The sequence below is a fragment of the Danio rerio genome, chromosome 15 (assembly GCF_052040795.2).
Source record: "Danio rerio strain M-AB ecotype USA chromosome 15, GRCz13ab, whole genome shotgun sequence".
Taxonomy (NCBI): Eukaryota; Metazoa; Chordata; class Actinopteri; order Cypriniformes; family Danionidae; genus Danio; species Danio rerio.
Genome location: NC_141035.1, coordinates 1,614,225 through 1,634,279, shown reverse-complemented (window position 1 = coordinate 1,634,279; position 20,055 = coordinate 1,614,225). Strand labels below are relative to the sequence as shown.

Genomic DNA, 20,055 nt, shown 5'->3' with positions numbered 1-20,055 from the left:
TTTATAAAGGGTTTAAACCCAGTTGTGTGTCAGCAGTGAGTAAATGTATCCAGCTTCTAATAGTATGTATTAATTGTATTGTTTATATTCAGACTTGATAAAGACAGTCTGCAGAAACACTTTGATTGACATTCTCTCTTTGTACGTGTCATCATAGGGAGAAAGCCCCGCCCACTAGTGACCACCCTGCTGAAAAACCAGCCTAGACTGGTTGGCTGGTTTTAGCTGGTTGACCAGGCTGGTTTTAGAGGGGTTTTGGCCATTTCCAGGCTGGTTTCCAGCCATTTCCAGCCTGGTCCTAGCTGGTTAGGCTGGAAAATGACCAGCTAAAACCAGCTTGACCAGCCTGGTTTAAGCTGGACATAGCTGGTTTTGGCTGGGCTTCCAGCCTGGCTAGGCTGGTCAAGCTGTAATAAATTTATTACAGGGTACAGTAATGTTCAGAGACAGTAGTGGAGTTTAAATATTTTATTAAATGTACAGCTGCATCATCACACCAGCATTATTATTAGGAAATGCAGAGTAATAAGAATCCATTATATTCATCTAGAACCAAACTTGCTCCTGGAGGGCCGGTGTCCTGCAGATTTTAACTCCAACTCTAATCAGACACACCTGAACAAGCTAATCAAGCTCTTACTAGGTTTACTTGAAACATCCAGGCAGGTGTGTTGAGGCGAGTTGAGCTAAACCCCGCAGGGACACGGGCCCTCCATGACCGAGATTGGTGATCTTCATGATCAATGGTGTTAGTTGCTAAATACACAGTTCACCCCAAAAAATTTATTTAGTCATTATTTACTCTCCCTCAAGTGTTTCCAAACATTTCTGAGTTTCTTTCTTCTGTTGAACCCAAAAGAAGACGTTTTGAAGAATGCTATAAACCTGTAACCATTGACCTCCATAGAAGAAACAAAAAATACAATGGATGTCAGTGGTTACAGGTCTCTGGCATTCTTCAAACTACCTTCTTAACAAAAGTAAGAAAAGAAAGAAACTCAAACAGGTTTTAGCAAGTGATGTTTACATAAATGGAGACAGAATGTTCAGCTTTGGGTGTACTGTCTCTTTAATTGAGGTTGATTAGTCTGTCATCATGTCTGCTCCTTCTCCACCCGTGGCGTCACTCAGGCTCAGGTCCTCTAACATCTCCGCCAGAGAGATCCTGGGTGCTCCATCGTCATCAGTGTCACTCTCCTCCACGGGGATCTTTGAAGCATCTGCACAGCGAGTAAGTCATGATCATACATGAGAGTACAGTTAGAATATTAATAGAGGAGAGGTTAATATTGCCGGCTCCTCACCTCTGAAGATGTTGATGTTCTTCCTCAGCATCTCGTCCTCCTCCAGGTCCTCCAGGAACTCAGTGTATTGTCTAAAAAAACAATCAAAACAATCATTAAAAGATGATGTTTAAAGGTGCAGCATGCAGGATTGTGTTGAATTGTGTTGCCTAGTGGTCGAATTAGGCATTGCAGTCCAAATTCTAAATATTGGAGAGGATTTAATTGTTTCCCTCTAGATCCTAAAAAGACTTGACCCACACTTAGGTTGCCAGATTTCAGATTTGGTCTAGAAACTAGTACAGAGATATAATATAATATAATATAATATAATATAATATAATATAATATAATATAATATAATATAATATAATATAATATAATTTAATATAATATAATATATAAGGGTGTCACGATCCTCCAAATCCTCGATTCGATTACATTTTCGATTCTAAAGTCACGATTGGATTATGAATAATTAATTATTTAATGACCAATTAATTATTTGTAGCCTACCGTTTAAACTACCTGACCTGCATGGTCTTTGTTTTACCCATAAACAAATCATACAGTAAATGAATAAAGGCAAGATACACACATAATTACCACCTGTCAATCACTTTTTCTGCGGGACTCGTGAATAGGCAGTGATCTGTGTCGTTATAATGGCGTCGGTAAAAAAGAGGCACAACCAACAGGAACCAGCCAACAGTATCTGAGGTGTTCGCTAAAATGACTAAGTACAAGTGAGTGAAAGATTGAAGCAGTCCTCTGACTGCCTGGACCTGCTGCCTCCAGCGCATGGCTGCGTGTGCGTCTGTGTGTGTGTGGTCACGTGATGTGCATTTTCAGAGGTAGAGAGGAAGGAGGGCTGCTCAGAAATGCTACACGCCACTGTGGATGTCAAATCGTTGTCGTTCTAAAATGCCATTTAAAAACAAAGACAGTGTAAACAGGGCCTGAGTGTGAACTTTTCGCAAGTGGATTTGCAACGGGGGCGGCCGGAGGATCGCGATGCCGGTGTTGTCTATCAGACGAACCGTACGTAATACGTACATAGCAGAGCTTGTGAAACTGTTTTTTTTTGTCGACAACACGAACGTTGTCAACATAACTCACTGGAAATCCAAAATGCTTCCACACCGGCGACTTCATTGAAAGAGGAGAGGGTTTAAGCTCTGTCGACGGGTCTCCTGCTTCTGCAGTTTAACAAGCACTTCAACAAGCCTGTTTCTTTCCCGCTTGGCAAGCCAAGCTGACGTGACATGGGGACGTGGCAGCATCGACGATACTATTTTTTGATTCGATAATCGAAATTGAGCATAAATTGTGACACACCTAATAATATAATATAATATAATATAATATAATATAATATAAATCACATATTTATGCTCTAAGATCAATTCTCTGTTCAAAACATAAATATATTTAAAACTGCAGTCATTTGGGGTAATAAATATTTGTAATTGAAACACGATGGAAAGAAACTAAACTATTTAGAGCTTGTCGAAAATAGTTTTCCTTTTCCTTTATAATAGTAGTTCTTAATAATTGGTAGCCAAATTGCAGATTTGGTCTAAAAATTAGTATTGATAATAAAATATACACACACACACACACACACACACACACACACACACACACACACACACACACACACACACACATATATATACAAACATATATATATATGATTTACCAGGCACAATATGGATTTTGCACAAAGTATCAGTATCGTATCGGTACTAAATCGGTATCATATCTGTATCACCGATATCAGCCTGAATTTCAATCATATCCGATTGAAAAGTAAATCGTTAGTATCAAATCATTGGTATGTAAATGTGGCCGCTAACGCTATGTACTTTAGTGTTCAAAATAAATAAACAAATTAATTAATTACTCTTTTGTATTTTTTATGAGGGTATGATTTGAAATGCACAACTTTTTTGATTTACCAGACATATTAGGGTGTATTTGGACAAAGTATCAGTATTGCATCAGTACCATATCGGTATCATATCTGTATTACCGATATCATCCTAAATTTCACTCATATTAGATCGGAAAGGAAATCGCTGGTATCAAATGATTGACATGTAAATGAGGCCACTCACTCAACATACTTCAGAGACACATTAGTGGTATTTACACAAAGTATCACTCATTATCGGATTGGAAAAGAAATTGTTGGTATGAAACATCACTAATAATCTCTGACTGACCTCTCATCATCTGTATCGGCAGCGTCTTTCTCTCTGTCCATCTCTTTCAGCTTCCAGACTCTTTTTCTGGCTCTCTTCATGCGGTCGTAACTCTTCTTGATCAGCACCTGAACACCAGCAATCATGATCAATGCATTCCTGTGGCTAAAACAGTGGAGCCAGCAATCACAGCAGCTTAGCTTTCACTTAATTTTGTCAAGCCTAAAATTAACCGACTATAGCAATTGACCAACTCATACCATCAGATAAACAGTTACATAACACAAAACATAAAGTCGATTTTTTAACATCACAGTCATCTTGTCCAATGATGTTCAAGCTCCTTTAAGAGTCAAAATATTTTATTTGTTACCTTTTTGTCAAAACCGTTGTATTTTCTTTTTAAAGTTTTATTGTAATAAGACATGTGCAGACAATTTTTTTACTTCTTTTGTGTTCTTATTTATTTTCATTTAATTATTTATTTTCAGTTTTCTTATTTAATTAATTTAATTATATATTTTTATTTAATTGTTTATTTTTATTTATTTATTTATTTAACTTAATTTATTTTAATTATTTATTTCATTTGTTTTCATTTAGTTTATATTTATTTATTTAGCCTAATTTATTTTTAATTTATTTTCATTCAGTTATTTAGTTTTTTTTTAATCTTTTAATTTTTTTTTAGCTTTTTTCATTTAGTTATTTATTTGTATTTTATTTTTTAAATTTAATCTAATTGATATTATTTATTTTTTATTTTTCATTTAGTTATTTATTTTACTTTATTTTATTTATTTATTTAGCTTATTATATTTTAATTATTTAACATTTTTATTTATTTATTTTCATTTAGCTATTTATTTGTATTTTATTTATCTAACTAATATTAATAATTTTATATTTGTCATTAAGTTATCAATTTTTATTTTAGTTATTTATTTTACTTTATTTTATTTATTTAATTATTTTGCTTCTTATATTTTAATTATTTTTCAATTTCATTTATTTATTTTCATTTAGTTATTTATTTGTATTTTATTTATTTAATTGACATTAATATTTTTTATTTTTCATTTAGTTATCAATTTTTATTTTAGTTAATTTTACTTTATTTTATTTAGCTTATTATATTTAAATTATTTTTCATTTTTTTATTTATTTTCATTCAATTATTTATTTGTAATTTATTTAGTTAACTAAATTTACTTTATTTTCATTTAGACATTTAATTCCATTTTATTTATTTATCTTAATTAATTTATTTATATATTTTTTTTATTTATTGTATGTATGTGTCTGTTTTCTTTTCCTTCATTTTTCGCCAATAGAGGGTGGTTAGGAGTATTAATGGAAATCTCAGTCAGTTGATATCTTTTGTGACAGTGGAAGCATGTTGAATAATTCCTGTGATTTAATGTGATCACAAAAAAAACTAAATATTTTAGAGCCACTGTATTAATACTGGTCCATGCACAAGTATAGGCACAGTAAAATGAAGAAGCACTAGAGTGTCTTACCACATCAGGAACATGCTGAGGGTTCATCTTATTGAGGAACTCGTCGTTGATATTGGCATTGGCAAAATCAAAGCTGGAGTCAAATCAAAAGTGAGTCAGTTATGAAGATCAGTGTGTTTGGATGATGTTTGATATGTATGAGGTGATGTGTGTACAAACTCACCCCAGCACCAGATCTCCAATGTTCAGCAAATGACCCATGAAGGTTCTGCAGTGATACTGATGACTGGAGTCCATCTCTGATGTCTTCTGAACCCAGACCTCCGCCAGAGTGTGCTGCAAACACAAACACACACAATGCATTTTCGTACTGCAAAAACACACACACACACACACACACACACACACACACACATTGACCTCTGACCTTATTGGACTTGAGTCCAGCACCCGCTCCTAAGCGCTGATCTCTGATGATGTCAATGTCCATGATGATGAACTCCTCCAGCTGGCGTGGGCTGCACAGACTGTTGAATGGGTGACGCCAGAACGTGCTGCCATCCACCTCAGCAACTGAAAACACACACACATTCACTCAGTCATTCTTTATGCTGGGGATAAAGACATCCAGGAGGTTGTTATCGCAGATTATTACACGGCTGTCTGGAATACTCTCTTCTGATTGGTCAGTTGTGACATTTCAAGGTGTGTTATTTCCAGATAACAACCATCGAATAACAGAGACTCTGTTAACTGAGAATCATCTCGACTTTTAGTGAATATGTCCACATACATATTTGTTTATAACACTGCAGTATTTGACTGTTTGGCACCATCTGAATAATGCGCAGGTTAGTGTATACTCCATTCAGACTGTTTCTTATTTTAACACAACAACTATAGTAATATAAACAAACCACTCAATACTGTAATTTTCTACGACTACAGGGTATATTATACTACGCCAAACCAGAAAAGGTTGGGACAGTATGGAAAACGCAAATAAAAATAAAAATTATGATTTCTACAAACATTAACGCGTTCCTCATGAATTTTTATTGTTACTTATTATTATTTTTTTTTAATAAACACATATTCCAATTTTGGTTCTTGCAACACACTCCAAAAAAGGTTGTGAAAGGAACAGTTTAGGGCTAGAAATCAGGTAAATTTATTTGATTATAATGATGTGATGTGAAACAGGTGATGTCAACAGGTGATTGAAATTATGATTTGGTGCAAAAGCAGCATCCAGGAAAGGTCTAGTCCTTTAGGAGCAAAGATGGGCCGAGGTTTACCAACAAATACATGGGAAAATGATTGAAATGTTTAAAAACAATGTTCCTCAGAGAAAGAGAGGAAGACATTTGGATATTTCAGCTTTAACTTGTGCTAAACATCATTACAAGATTCAAGGAATCAGGAGGAATTTCAGTGTGTAAAGGACAAGAGCGCGAGCCCAAGCTGAACAACTGTGATCTCCGATCCCTCAGGGGGCGCTGCATCAAGAATCCTCATTCATCTATAAGCCAGATCAGCACATGAGCTCAGGAATACTGCTGCAAACCTGTATCAAGTACCACAATACAGAGTTACATCCACAAATGACAGTGAAAACTCTACTGTGCCAAAAGGAAGCCCTATGTTAACAGTGTCCACTGTCAACTTCTTTGGGCAGAAGGAGTTTGAGATGCACCATCACACAGTAGAAACATGTACTGTGGTCAGATTAATCAGTATTTCAGGTATTTTTGGGGAGAAATGGACACAGTGTGCTTTGGAAAAAAGAAGAAAAGGATCATCCAGACTGATACCTGCAACAAGTCTAAAAGCCAGGCTCTGTCATGGTATGGGCTTGTGTCAGTGCCCTTGGCAAAGGTAACTTGCACTTCTGTGGTGCACATTAATGCTGAAAAGTACAGAGAGATTTTGGAGCACAATATGCTGGCCTCTTTTCCAGGGACGCTCATGCATATTTTAACAAGACAATGCAAAAGCACATTCTGCACACATTACAGAGTCTTGCTGTGGAAGAAGAGGATACAGGTACTTGACTGGCCTGCCTGCAGTCCTGACCTGTCCCCAATAAAGAATGTGTGGCACATTTTGAAGCGTAATATACAACAATAAAGACCCAGTACTGTTGTCCACCTTAAGACTTGTTAGCAGGAATAATGGGACAGAATTACACCTGAAACACTTCACCACTTGGTGTCTTCAGTCCCTAAACGTTTTGAAATGTGTTGCAAGAACCAAAATTGGAATGTGTTAATTAAAAAAGAAAATCATGAGGAGCACATTAACTAATGTTTGTCATGTTGTCTGCACTGAGACACAAGTCAAAGTAAATTTAGAAATCACTACTTTCTTTTTTATTTGCATTTTCCATACGGCCCCCAACTTTTTCTGTTTTGGGATGGATGTAAATCTATTTTATCTACAATGTAAAAAAGCACTATAGAAATAAAAGAGGACTCACTCTGCAAGGTGTTTGGGTCGATCAGGTGTATGGAGCTGGTGACTCGGACACATACGCACACCTGACCCATGTTTCCCAAACTCTGAGCGAGCCGTGGAGACAGACACACCACATTATCCTGAAATTCATAATAAATGTGTGAAATCAATTTATGGTGATACTGCACTGTCTGTGTGGCAAGATTATTCCATATGCCCTGTGTTAAAGGTACAGTTCACCTAAAATGTTTATTCTGTCATCACATACTCTTCCTTTACTCGTTTCACACCTTAAGAAGGAAGTAATACTGATCGTAAGAAAGCGCAACTAGAGTCATAGCTTGTGATGACTCCTTATCAATGCATTATAACTCTGTAGGGCGGAAACAAAAAATGAGAAATATTTACCTCTATGAAATTTCCTAATAGAGAGAGAAATACAAAGAAATAACTAGACCAGTAACAAAAAAACTTTGTGGAGCTTTAGACTTCCATTTAATACAATTTAACACATTCATCTATAAAGAGACTGATGCATTGATTGATATTGATTGACTGCAAGGCCGACTGCAAATTTTTATTACTAGCAAATTGGACTATTCCATATTTTAGAAACCAGAAAAAAAATATAGAAATGAGTATGTGGCTTTTTAAAAATGTATCTGCTCTTATTACATGCTGAGGCAAAAACTGCTCTTTCATGATGATCCACACAAAGACTCAACACATATTAGTGTGGGCAGACTGTGCTTTAAATAGATTGAATAATTTTAACTGTTTTTGTGAAATTATGCTACATAAAACCTCCACCCAACATAAAACATTCATTCATGTACTGAATACAAACGCTAATCCACTCTGTTCCAGCAGGGGGCGCTTATATAACAGCAGCTCAATATTCACAGACTAAATTCAGGCAAACATTAGGATGCAGCTATAAACTACCTGACAAGTTCTGTTGTCTATCCAAATTTTAGGAACAACAAATAATAACTTGACCTCTATTTGATCATTTGTTATCAGAAGTGGCGTATATGAAAGGTGAAGGCCTCTAGATTTTGCTTATTTGAGCTCAATAAAATCTGATCATGCCTTGATTATTAATGATTTAATAAGGACAGTGCGGTCTGACTCTGCTTAGACTAAAGTGTCATCACTGAACAGAAATAATATATAACAGTAATATAAACAGTATAGAATATAAAGTCCTGCTGCAGTGGAGACAGAATGAATATTGTGTCTGACTCCATCATGAGCTTGGAGGACTGCATCCATACATCTCTGACATGACTCACATCACTGATTAATAAAGTCATCTGGAATGAAGAAGAAAGCGTTCAGCAGGACTCCCAGAGTTCATCAAGAGTCTTTAGATTCACCTTCAATGCCTCCTCCTTCATGCTCAATAATGTTCCTATTTGGTGACTGGGCTGGCCAATCCTGGAGCAGCTTGACCTTCTCTGCTTTCAGGAGCTTTGATGTGGAGGCTGAAGTATGAGCAGGAGCGCTATCCTGCTGGAGAATTGTCCCTCTCCTGTGGTTTGTAATGTAATGGGCAGCACAGATGTCTTGATACCTCAGGCTGTTGATGTTGATCATCCACTCTGCAGATCTCTCGCATGATGAACCCCAAACCATGATGTCACCTCCACCAAACTTGACTGATTTCTGTGAGAATCTTGGCTCCATGCTGGTTCCAGTTGGTCTTCTGCAGTATTGGTGATGATTGGGATGCAGATCAGCAGATGATTCTGAGAAATTCCCCTTCTGCCACTTTTACAAATGATCAACTAGAAGACCAGTTATTATTTGTTGCTTTTAAAACCGGAATCGACAACAAGACTGTGGTGTACATAATATAATCAAAAATAATACTCAATTCAACACCTTGTAAAACAGCATTTAAGTTTTTCTAAGAGCCTTCGATTTCTCTAAATGGATTCATCAACTGCTGCTACTATTTAAGACCCTGCGCACACTCTGAATGTATTAAATTAAAATGGCAAATTTCAGTTTGCATCTCTGTTGACACCATGGTTAACATAACACAGATATCAGCTCTCTTAGCATCGAGGATTTAATAATTAAAAACAGCATTAAAAGCGTTTACCTTGCACACAGGAACTATCTCCACAGAAAAGGTGCTTTTGTAGTTGTAGGTGTTTGAATGAACATCGTGAGAGATCAGCCGCTGGGACGCCTTTGACCTTTAGAGACGACATTCACAGTTAGTTTAATAGATCAACAACAACTCTTTCAAACAGATCATGACCACAGACGTGTAATCGTATCAGTGCTTCTGTAATTTACAGTCTGCATGAACTGGACGCTGCGGTCGTTCTTCTTTTCATTTTGTGATGCAGTTTCTAAAGAAACAGAATATTAAATGAGAAAGCAGTGGGCGTGGCTTGTTTTTCTACTGCGAGATGATTGGATGTAGTGAAAGTAGGCGTTTCTTTCAGAAAGATGGGGAAAAGGGTTTGGGGAGAGTTATTACAACCTGACAGACTCCTCCTGCTCACCACTAATGTTTGATGTCAAAACTGACAGCAGGAGGGGCGTGGTTAAGTGTGATAGCCACACCCACTACCTCAGACAGAACGAATCTAACAATTTAGCTGAACACAAACAGGAAGTGCATTCTCAGATTTTAATTAAAGATTACAAAGGCAAAGCATGTTTTTTTTTGTTCTTAATGACATGCACAGATGAACTGTTCAGCACCAAACTAGCAATACAAGCTAACAACATCAACATGGCTAGTTTTAATTTCATTTGTACTTTAAAGAAAGCTCTTATATGTCAGCTTATACAGCATTTACACTGTGTTTATATTTTAACATGTCTTGAATATGAAAACTGCACAAGTTAATATCCTGTTTACCCAAACTTTGTACTAAAAAACCTCCCTTTAAACTATCTACACATAACTAGCCTTTGAATTAATCAATCAATCTAAAATGTCTATAAATTTAAATCAAAAGTTAAAAGTTCACCCATAAATTAATCTGAACATTTGAACAAAACATTCGTCATTGACAGGACTGAAACCAGACTAGCATAGGACGTTAGTCTTGTTTTTAAATCTGCCACTATGCTGACACACGGGTATCTGTAGCTCCGCCCTCTTTTGAAAAAAGCACAATCTCATTCGGATTTAAAGCGACAGACACCAAAACACCACAATTAGGATCAAAGCCTAAAAGGGTCAGCTTCAGAGAGTTTTAAACATTATCTGTGTGGTGTTTTAAGCTGAAACTTCACACACACACACACACTCTAGAGACATCAGAGATGCACTTTACATCTTGTAAAAAGGAACATAATAGGTCACCATAAAGTATACTGCAACCAAATACACATTATTCTAAACAGATTCATCTAAATTAATCTGTTAAATATAGATAATATATAGTTAAATTTAATATATTATATATGAATATATAAATATATATAGTCATCAAACCTAAAACCTATAAGGAAATGTAGATCAGCTTGTGTTTATAAATTAGATAGAAGCTTCAGAACAGAAAACACCCATTTTGATTTCCAACAGCACAGGAGTAGAAAACGAAAACTAAATAATAATAATAATAATATAACAATAATAATATATTAATAATAATAATAAATAAAAAATATATAATAATAATAGAAATAAAATTATAATAACATAACAATAATAATATAATAAAATAATAATAAAATAATAACATATAATAATAATAATAAAAATAATAATATAATAAAAATGATAATATTACTAATAATAAAATAATAATAGAAACAACTTTTATTAAACTATTTAACTATAGTTTAACTTTCTATTAAACTATAATAATAGAAATAATATAATAATAATAATACAATAATATAATAATAACATATAATAATAATAATAATAATTACAATAATAATATTACTAATAATAAAATAATAATAATAAACAATAATATAATTAGTATATTCATAATAATAATATAATAATAATAATATAACAATAATAATAAAAACAATAATATAATAATAATAATAATAATAATAATAATAATATAATGATAAAAAATAATAATATAGTATAATGATAATAAAAATAATAATAATATAATAATAATAATAATAATAAAATAGACCTGCAGGGAACAGTGCACTGCAGGAAATCCACCATCTTCTGAGCGTGCTGCTTAGTGGCATAGTAAAAATCGATTCCCTCTGAAAACACACAACAGAGATCAATATTAAATCAAGAACAGACGGCACTGTAAAAATGAATTTGTTTCAATGAAGTTTACTCAACTGAACTGCGCAAACACATTGCCTTAATTTAACTGAGTAATTTTAACTTAATTATATTAAGCTTTTATTTCTTACTAATACATTAAAAATATTTACTTGAACCTTTAAAGTTTTGTTGACTTAACCTGATCTGTAAACTAAGATAGGAGTTTTACAATTAGATTTTTACAGAACCCTCATTAAATGATGTCTCCTTTTTTAATTATGTGCAAATAACACAATTCTTTTACATTTATGTTCGGCTGAAACAAAGCATGCTGGGAACTACAAATCTGCACAGTTGGTATAAATCATTTAAAAAAAAGAACTCATTCAATTTAATTAAGTGCACTGCTTGATTTTACATTGTGAAAAACTATGGTGATGATGATGATGATGATGGTGGTGGTGGTGGTGATATACCATGAATCTCTTTGATGCGCACTGTGTTCTGATGCAGCTTGTGCTTCAAAATCAGCTGCTCCAAGTAGTAAAATGTCTTTTTGTGGACAGTCTGAAAGGCAAAAATAATATTAGTGCAATGCTGAGGCTGTATACACTGCCTGACAAAAGTCTTGTTGTGGATCACAGTTGTAAGAGCAGCAAATAATAACTTGACGTCTAGTTGATCATGTGTTAAAGTGTCAGAAGGTGGATTTCTCTGCTGAATCATCTGCTGATCTGCATCCCAATCATCACCAATACTGCTGAAGACCTACTGGAACCAGCATGGAGCAAGATTCTCACAGAAATCAGTCAAGTTTGGTGAAGGAGAAATCATGGTTTGGGGTTCATCATGCGAGAGATCTGCAGAGTGGATGATCAACATCAACAGCCTGAGGTGTCAAGACATTTGTGCTGCCCATTACATTACAAACCACAGGAGAGGGACAATTCTCCAGCAGGATAGCGCTCCTTCTCATACTTCAGCCTCCACATCAAAACTCCTGAAAGCAGAGAGTGCTCCAGGATTGGCCAGCCCAGTCACCAGACATGCACATTATTGAGCATAAGATGGAGGAGGCGTTGAAGATGAACACAAAGAGTCTTGATGAGCTCTGGGAGTCCTGCTGAACGCTTTCTTCACCATTCCAGATGACTTTATTAATCAGTGATGTGAGTCATGTCAGAGATGTATGGATGCAGTCCTCCAAGCTCATGATGGAGTCAGACACAATATTCATTCTGTCTCCACTGCAGCAGGACTTTATATTCTATACTGGACATTATTCCTGTTCAGTGATGAGACTTTAGCCTGAGCAGAGTCAGACCGCACTGTCCTAATCAAATCATTAATAATCAAGGCATGATCAGATTTTATTGAGCTCAAATCAGCAAAATCTAGAGGCCTTCACCTTTCATAGAGACACTTCTGACACCAAATGATCAACTAGAAGTTATTATTTGTGTTCCTAAAACTTGGATAGACGTCAAGACTTATGTCAGGTAGTGCAGTCACACTAATAATTTGTAAAACAACAATACAGCGCAAAACAAAGAGTTCTTAAAACTAATATCAATAGCACAGCTACAACTATTTCTAGCCATAAAGCAATTAAAATCAACAATTGAAAACAAATAAAAAATCTGAAATAAAATAAGAACCATCCAACAATTAAATACAACAATATACCATCTCACGATTGTTCCACTATTCACTATATTACACGAATCACTCAAAATCTTCAATATTCTACTGACGAACAAAAGCCACATCCATCTTAGCTGACCTGAGGGTGAGTAAACCAACAGGAACTGTTCATATATGGGTGAGCTATGCCTTTAAATCCCTTATAAAAGTGATTTATCCCTCCTTTTTAGACCCCCAGCCACACACACACACACACACACACACACACACACACACACACACACACACACACACACACACACACACACACACACACACACACACACACACACACACACACACACACACACACACACACACACACACACACACACACACACACACACACACACACCTTCTGCCTGACTTGCACAACAGCTTTCCAGAAGTCTTTGGCCTCCACACGATGGCAGTCCTCACACATCTGACCCTGAACCACGAACTCCACGGTGAAAACCTGCTGCAGAATGGCTCCGTTCATGACCTGCGGGCACAGCAGAGCGACTCAAACACTGAAGCGGCGCTACATCTGCATTTAGATTAGAACCAAACACTTTCTACATTTAGATCTCTTATCAGTCGAGTTTGTAAAGCTTGGCACTAGGCCTGCAGCTATGGATTACTGTAATAATCAATTAATCAACTACTGTAATCGCATTTTCTTTTAAGATCTTGCGACTGCAATGCAACACAGCAGTAAAAAGTGTATTAAAGGGAATCACAGCTGAAGTTGAGGGCAGAATTATTCGCTCTCCTGTAAATTGGCAATATTAGTGTTGGATTGTCTTCAGAACAAACCACTGTTATACAATCAGTGGCGCAAAAAGGGGGTATGCAGTATATGCGGCGCATAGGGGCGCCAAACACTGGGGGCGCCATTGTGCCAAAACTATTTTTGAAATTATCCATATTAAAAGTTTCAAATAATATATATATTTTTTTTGTTAAAATGTTTATTTAGCATTTTATACGCGTATAATATTGTATTTTATTAAATTAAAAAATCATTCCACCCCTCCCCCCATTTTTCATACCACATACATGTTTTTATGAATTTATTATGTATCATATTAATTCATCAGGCCTTTTGGTAACTTCTTAGCTCAAAACTATTTTAATTTTAGCTACAAACAAAGTCATAACATTTCAATTAAATAGAACATTTCACAGTTTGTTTCTGTTTTTTTACACTAAACATTTGACAGTCTTTTTTATTTCACTTTTAGCAGTTTCAGTCAATTGTTCTTGCAAAGACAGACCTTACACTCCTCACAGTATGCATGTGAGAAGTAATTGCAATGTTCTTTTGCCCTTTAGGACTACCATGTCTATCATTTTGTTTTGACAAATGTAGTACAAAAAGCAAAAGCAAGGCTAGTCAAGGTGCTATAATCTTTTAGTGAGGGAAAATTAAATTGAAAAGAAATTTGGGCTGGTATGAGATGCATTTCTTTGCGACTTAACATGCTTAATGTAATTATACCTTTTACTACTTCATACTATTTCAGTTGTGTTCAGAAATGTGAAACTGTATTTTTGAAGCATATTGATATCTTTATGAAAAAATATCTTTAATTTATTGACAGAAATATTGTCCACATTTTATCACTTGCCTGTTATAAAATATAGTTTGATCGAGGGGGGGGGGGGGGGGGCAAAAGTTGAAGCCGCATAACCATCAGTACATGTGCAGTTGCGCCCCTGTATACAATGACTTGCCTAATTACCCTAACTTTACCCTAATTACCCTAGTGAAGCCTTTAAATGTCACTTTAAGCTGAACACTAGTGTCTTGAAGAATATCTATAGTCTAATGTTATGTGCTGTCATCATGGCGAAGAGAAAATAAATCAGTGATTAGAAATGAGTTATTAAACTATTATGATTAGAAATGTGTTGACGAGATCGGCTCTCTGCTAAGCAGAATTTAAGGAGAAAAATATACAGGAGGGTGAATAATTCAGACTTGATCTGTATATCCACACACCTCCTTCTGGATGGTCAGCTTGATCTTGATCCTCTTAGAGTGGGGCTCGGTCCATAAGAAGCCAGCATCAATAAGCCGCACCTGGATGGTAATAAATGAAGACCAGCATTTAGCAGTTCATGTATTTTCTAACATGTGCAAACAATAAACAACACATTAATTACCGTATTTGTTCATCTTTGTTAATGGAAATAAAGTTAAGTGTGAAATACTTAAACTAAAATGTTTGCAAAAGTCGTTCATTGTGAACTCACAGCACATTACCCATCACCCTAGATGTAAAGACAATACAGCAATACACTAACTTTATTATTATTATTATATCTGTATTAATATATCTGATAAAGCATCCTTTTTTTGCAGCTTAGATCAAAATTCTGATAATACTGTATATCGTTATAAAATGTGGTGATGTTTCTGTATGTAACTGACCTTTGACATGGAGGCCTTGAGTTTCTTAAGGCACAGAGCCAGAAGCTCTCTGGACTCCAGAGCGCACTGAACCCACGACCCCGGAGGCTGCAGGTACCTGACAAAACACCCAGAGGAAAAAGTGAAAATCCACCCCAAAAAAAGACTATGGGCTCTATTTTGACGGTCCATGCGCAGAGCGCAAAACGCTTTCAGGGCGTGTCAGAACGTATTTTTGCTCATTTAAGGACGGGAAAATCCGCTTTGCGCTTCGGCGCATGGTCTAAAAGGGTTGAGTTTATTTTTTTAATGAGTTATAGGTGTGTTTTGAGAATAAACCAATCAGAGTCTCATCTCCCATTCCCTTTAAGAGTCTGCTGCGTTGCGCCATGGTGCATTTGCTATTTACATGACGTAAAGTAAGTGTAAGTGGAAAAAATGAGCAAGAAAACAGTTAAACAGAGCATCTACCGCGTGAGAATAAGCGATAAATGATCTACTTTCACTTTCACTCTTGGATAGGGAAACCTTTACGCACAGACATCAATTAGCCTATAAATAAATAATTTAGTTTGTTAAGCGCAAATATTCATTTCAAAACTATTTCTAAATTCAGTTCTAATTTCCAGCAAACGAATAAATGAACAATAATAATGAAGTGTGCTCAAAAACCTGAGTTACATCCTAAAACACATGCTGTGCCCCATATGGTCTAAAACCTGACAGGTGGACAAATCTAAGCTTGTTTTTAATAAAACAAATATAAATATGGATATTATAAATAATACTGCTAATAATAATAACATTATACAAAAGCAAATTGAATGAACTGAAAAGGCCTCCCGAGATGAATAAAGTATGAAGGCAGTGGTTTTTAAACTCATGTAGGCTAGAAAATAATGTTTTGTAATGTTTAATTTCTTTATATTTATATCCTATATATATATATATATATATATATATATATATATATATATATATATATATATATATATTCTTATTATATCCTATATATATATATCGTAATATTTAAATTCTTTTTTTATGTAAAGATATTTGCGTATTGCTCTACATCGTGTGTGTATTAAGCAGTGTGTAAGCTAGGCGCGCTCTGCGCCAGACAATAGACCGGCTTTGTTCTGGTCTAAAAAACAGACTTATAGTTTCTCAAAATAGCAACGCGCCAAAACACGCCTGCTTTTTTTAGACCAGAACGCCTATGGGCGCACATATAAGTGCAAATGCATTTGCTATTTAAACAGCGTGGTGCAACACCTCAAAACGACTCTTGCGCCAAGCTGAAAGTAGCAAATAACAATTGCATTGCACCACATTGCGCCGGGTGTATGATAGGGCCCTACGTGTACCGGAAGGAACCGGGTGTTTTAAACAGCTCATATTTTCTGTTGTACTGTTCTTACGGTATATGTAATTTTGTGTGTGTGTGTGTGTGTGTGTGTGTGTGTTTTTCATGACTATTTAATTTGTTTTTTTAGGGCAACATTATCTCCAGCAGCAGAAAAAGCTATCATTTAAAAAACAAGTCACTTATAAACCAACATCCAGCATGCTGTAGAGCTGAGCAGTACAGTGACTTTACTGTATATCCAAAAATAAAAGATATGCCAAGTTGCCTTTTAAGGTTGCAAAGAAATCTGTGTTTTTGATACTAATGAAGACAGCAAAAGGCAATGATTTATTCTAATTATTTAGCCTGACATGTTCACTGCTCCAAAATATTAGAAATACTTAAAAACAAATAGAATCTGTTTAACAGGCAAACGTTTTTTTCTTATCCAGACATGTGAAAAGAACAGATTTTAGAGCAGTAATCACAATACCGTGAAACCGTGATCATTTTATCCAAGGTTATTGTATCGTCAGAATCGTACACCGGCCCATGGCTAACAGAAACAGAGCGTACCGTTCACACTGCCTGCAGAAATGGATGGTCACTTGTTTGGGGATGCCCTCAGAGATGTCCACCTGAGTCCTCAAGCAGGAGACACACATGTTGGCTGGGTTTGGAGGAATGGGAACGCCACACGTACAGCAAAGACTGAAAAAAGCATACAGATAAACAGAAATACAGTAAGACAATGAGGGAGAGAGAATTTCGAGATTAATGCGGTTTCAGCTTCTTTAGCTATGTCATGGCAAAAACAAAAACAGATCAAGTTTACCACATTTTATAAATACCACTATATTTATAACAATAAAATAAACACAATTTCTATAGTTATAACAATATCATAACAATTTAAATTCAGCAATAAATAATACACAAGCTAAAATATATAAATAATAATAATGACAATATGTACAGTTGAATTCAGAATTATTAGCCCCCTGAATTATTCGCCCCCGTTTATTTTTTTCCCAATTTCTGTGTAGCTGAGATTATTGCCTCGTGCTGCAGGATTTAGGAGGTTTGCTGAAGGTGCAGCTGTCGTGCAGTGAGGGGTTTGTGTCTTTAATAATCTACGATGGTTTGTGTTTATTGAACATTAATAATGATTAATAAATCAATATGAAACAGTCCCTTAAAAGTCACGTCTCGTCTTCAGTTACGGGCTCAGGCGCGCTTAGCCCAAGTGAACTGCCCAAGTGAACCGCTAGGGCCGGCCAACTGAAATGTGCCTGAGCCCAATTCAGCGCACACGCACTTCTCAAATGATCCGGGAAACGGGCCTGGGCACAGTCCAGATAGCAAAGTGTGAGTGTGTATGAGTGTTTCCCAGTACTGGGTTGCAGCTGGAAGGGCATGCGCTGTTTAAAACATATGCTAGAATAGTTAACGGTTCATTCTGCTGTGGCGGCCCCTGATAAATCAGAGACTACACCGAAGGAAAATGAATGACTGAAAAATGCCTTACATTAAAAAAAAAGCAATATGTAGGAGCCAAATCTCAACTGATGCTGTTGATTAATAATTCAAGTTTATTTTTGGTTCGGCAGAAATAAAAGAAACTCATAAACATCTGCGACCACTTGAGGGAGAGTAAATACTAATATTAATATAACAACACAGTACTTATAAAAGTTGAATACTCACATATTGCCGTGGCTGCTGGATGGCGGAGCCTGCATGTACTCCATGACTACAACAGCAACAACACAGACCCCAAACATCATTAATCACACTCATAATATATTGAGTTTGTTTTATATTCGCACATTTGTTTCCTTTTAACGCTCCCTACATTGTTTATCAGGATAAACTTATAATATTGGGTCTGAAATCGCATGTAAGCGCTTCAAAACAACATTAGCATTATTTACTGACTGTCAACAGTGTTGTCCTTTAATAGTCATTCGCTGCTGATTTTCCTATTTATTAGAATTTGCAAGTATGCTTTTCTGAAATTAACGCTATATTATTAGAAAGAACGTCTAAGAGTGCGAATATAAAACCAACTTCACTCCATATTCATGACATTAACAATATAAAGCATAATCAGTCTAACAGAACTGGTCACCACTGTCATAAACTTAAAATAATGTATCCACTGACAGATAAACACATACACCATTGCTAACTTACAGATCACTCTTTGTATGTATGTATGGGTGTAATTACGTGTGAAGTATGGTTGTGAGAAGACTATAACGCTCTCGATATCTTCGCCAGTATTGTTATTACTATACTATTATACACACAAACACTGGATCGATACTCACTGTGTTGTTAAATCAGCGTTGATCGACTCAACTAAATGAACATCTCCTCGCGAAAATCACACGAACTCCGCACGTGTGTGTGTGCGCCTGTTGATGACGTCACGACACGTTGTCAAAAAAGACCCTTGCAGCTGACCGTCTTCCGTTTCGTTTTTCTTATATTTTTCTTTTGTTTTTTATATCATCTTTGCAGTTTTTGTTTTGTCTGTTTTTTCTGTATTTGTTATTTGTGAATTCTTTAAAACAATATAAATAAACAAATAACAACACCCGATAGCTGTCCGAACTGCGCCTGAATGTAAATGAGAAAAAACAAACAAACAAATGGTTATTCTCCGAGGGAACTGAGTGAAAATCTTTCTAATTTTAAACCCCAGTAAAGCATGAGCAAGGATAATAGTCTGGTTTTGACAAGATGGCTCGGTAAATACAGGGTAATTAGGTTCAAATGGGTGATTTAAAGCTGCAGACAAAACCCAAAAACATAATGTTGCATAATCTTTGAGATTTATAAGTGGTGATACTTTGAGAAATAAAACATGACAGCAGCAGTTTTTTATTATTCAAACTGAAATACATTATAAATCTAAAAAGAGTTAGCCTAGTAGGCCTATTGCAGAAATATACCTAGTTATACCTAGTACTAATATACCTAGCACTT

General features: G+C 35.5%; 1 protein-coding gene across 5 annotated transcripts; it reads right to left on the bottom strand.

The window, feature by feature from the left end:
* Positions 1–453: 453 nt before the first annotated feature.
* Positions 454–19,500, bottom strand: nmd3 (NMD3 ribosome export adaptor). Of its 5 annotated transcripts, XR_015508590.1 has the most exons (18): positions 19,395–19,489; positions 18,769–18,814; positions 17,638–17,772; positions 15,735–15,831; positions 15,303–15,383; positions 13,671–13,799; positions 12,109–12,199; positions 11,544–11,622; positions 9,521–9,617; positions 7,433–7,550; positions 5,381–5,526; positions 5,177–5,289; positions 5,014–5,086; positions 3,512–3,618; positions 1,305–1,375; positions 968–1,220; positions 720–885; positions 454–580 (listed from the first exon to the last, which is right to left on the bottom strand). XR_015508590.1 is itself a non-coding variant. In NM_001013569.2 (16 exon segments), coding segments are annotated over 15 exon segments (1,518 nt in total). In that variant the 5' UTR covers positions 18,813–18,814; positions 19,395–19,500; the 3' UTR covers positions 792–1,083.
* Positions 19,501–20,055: the final 555 nt, after the last annotated feature.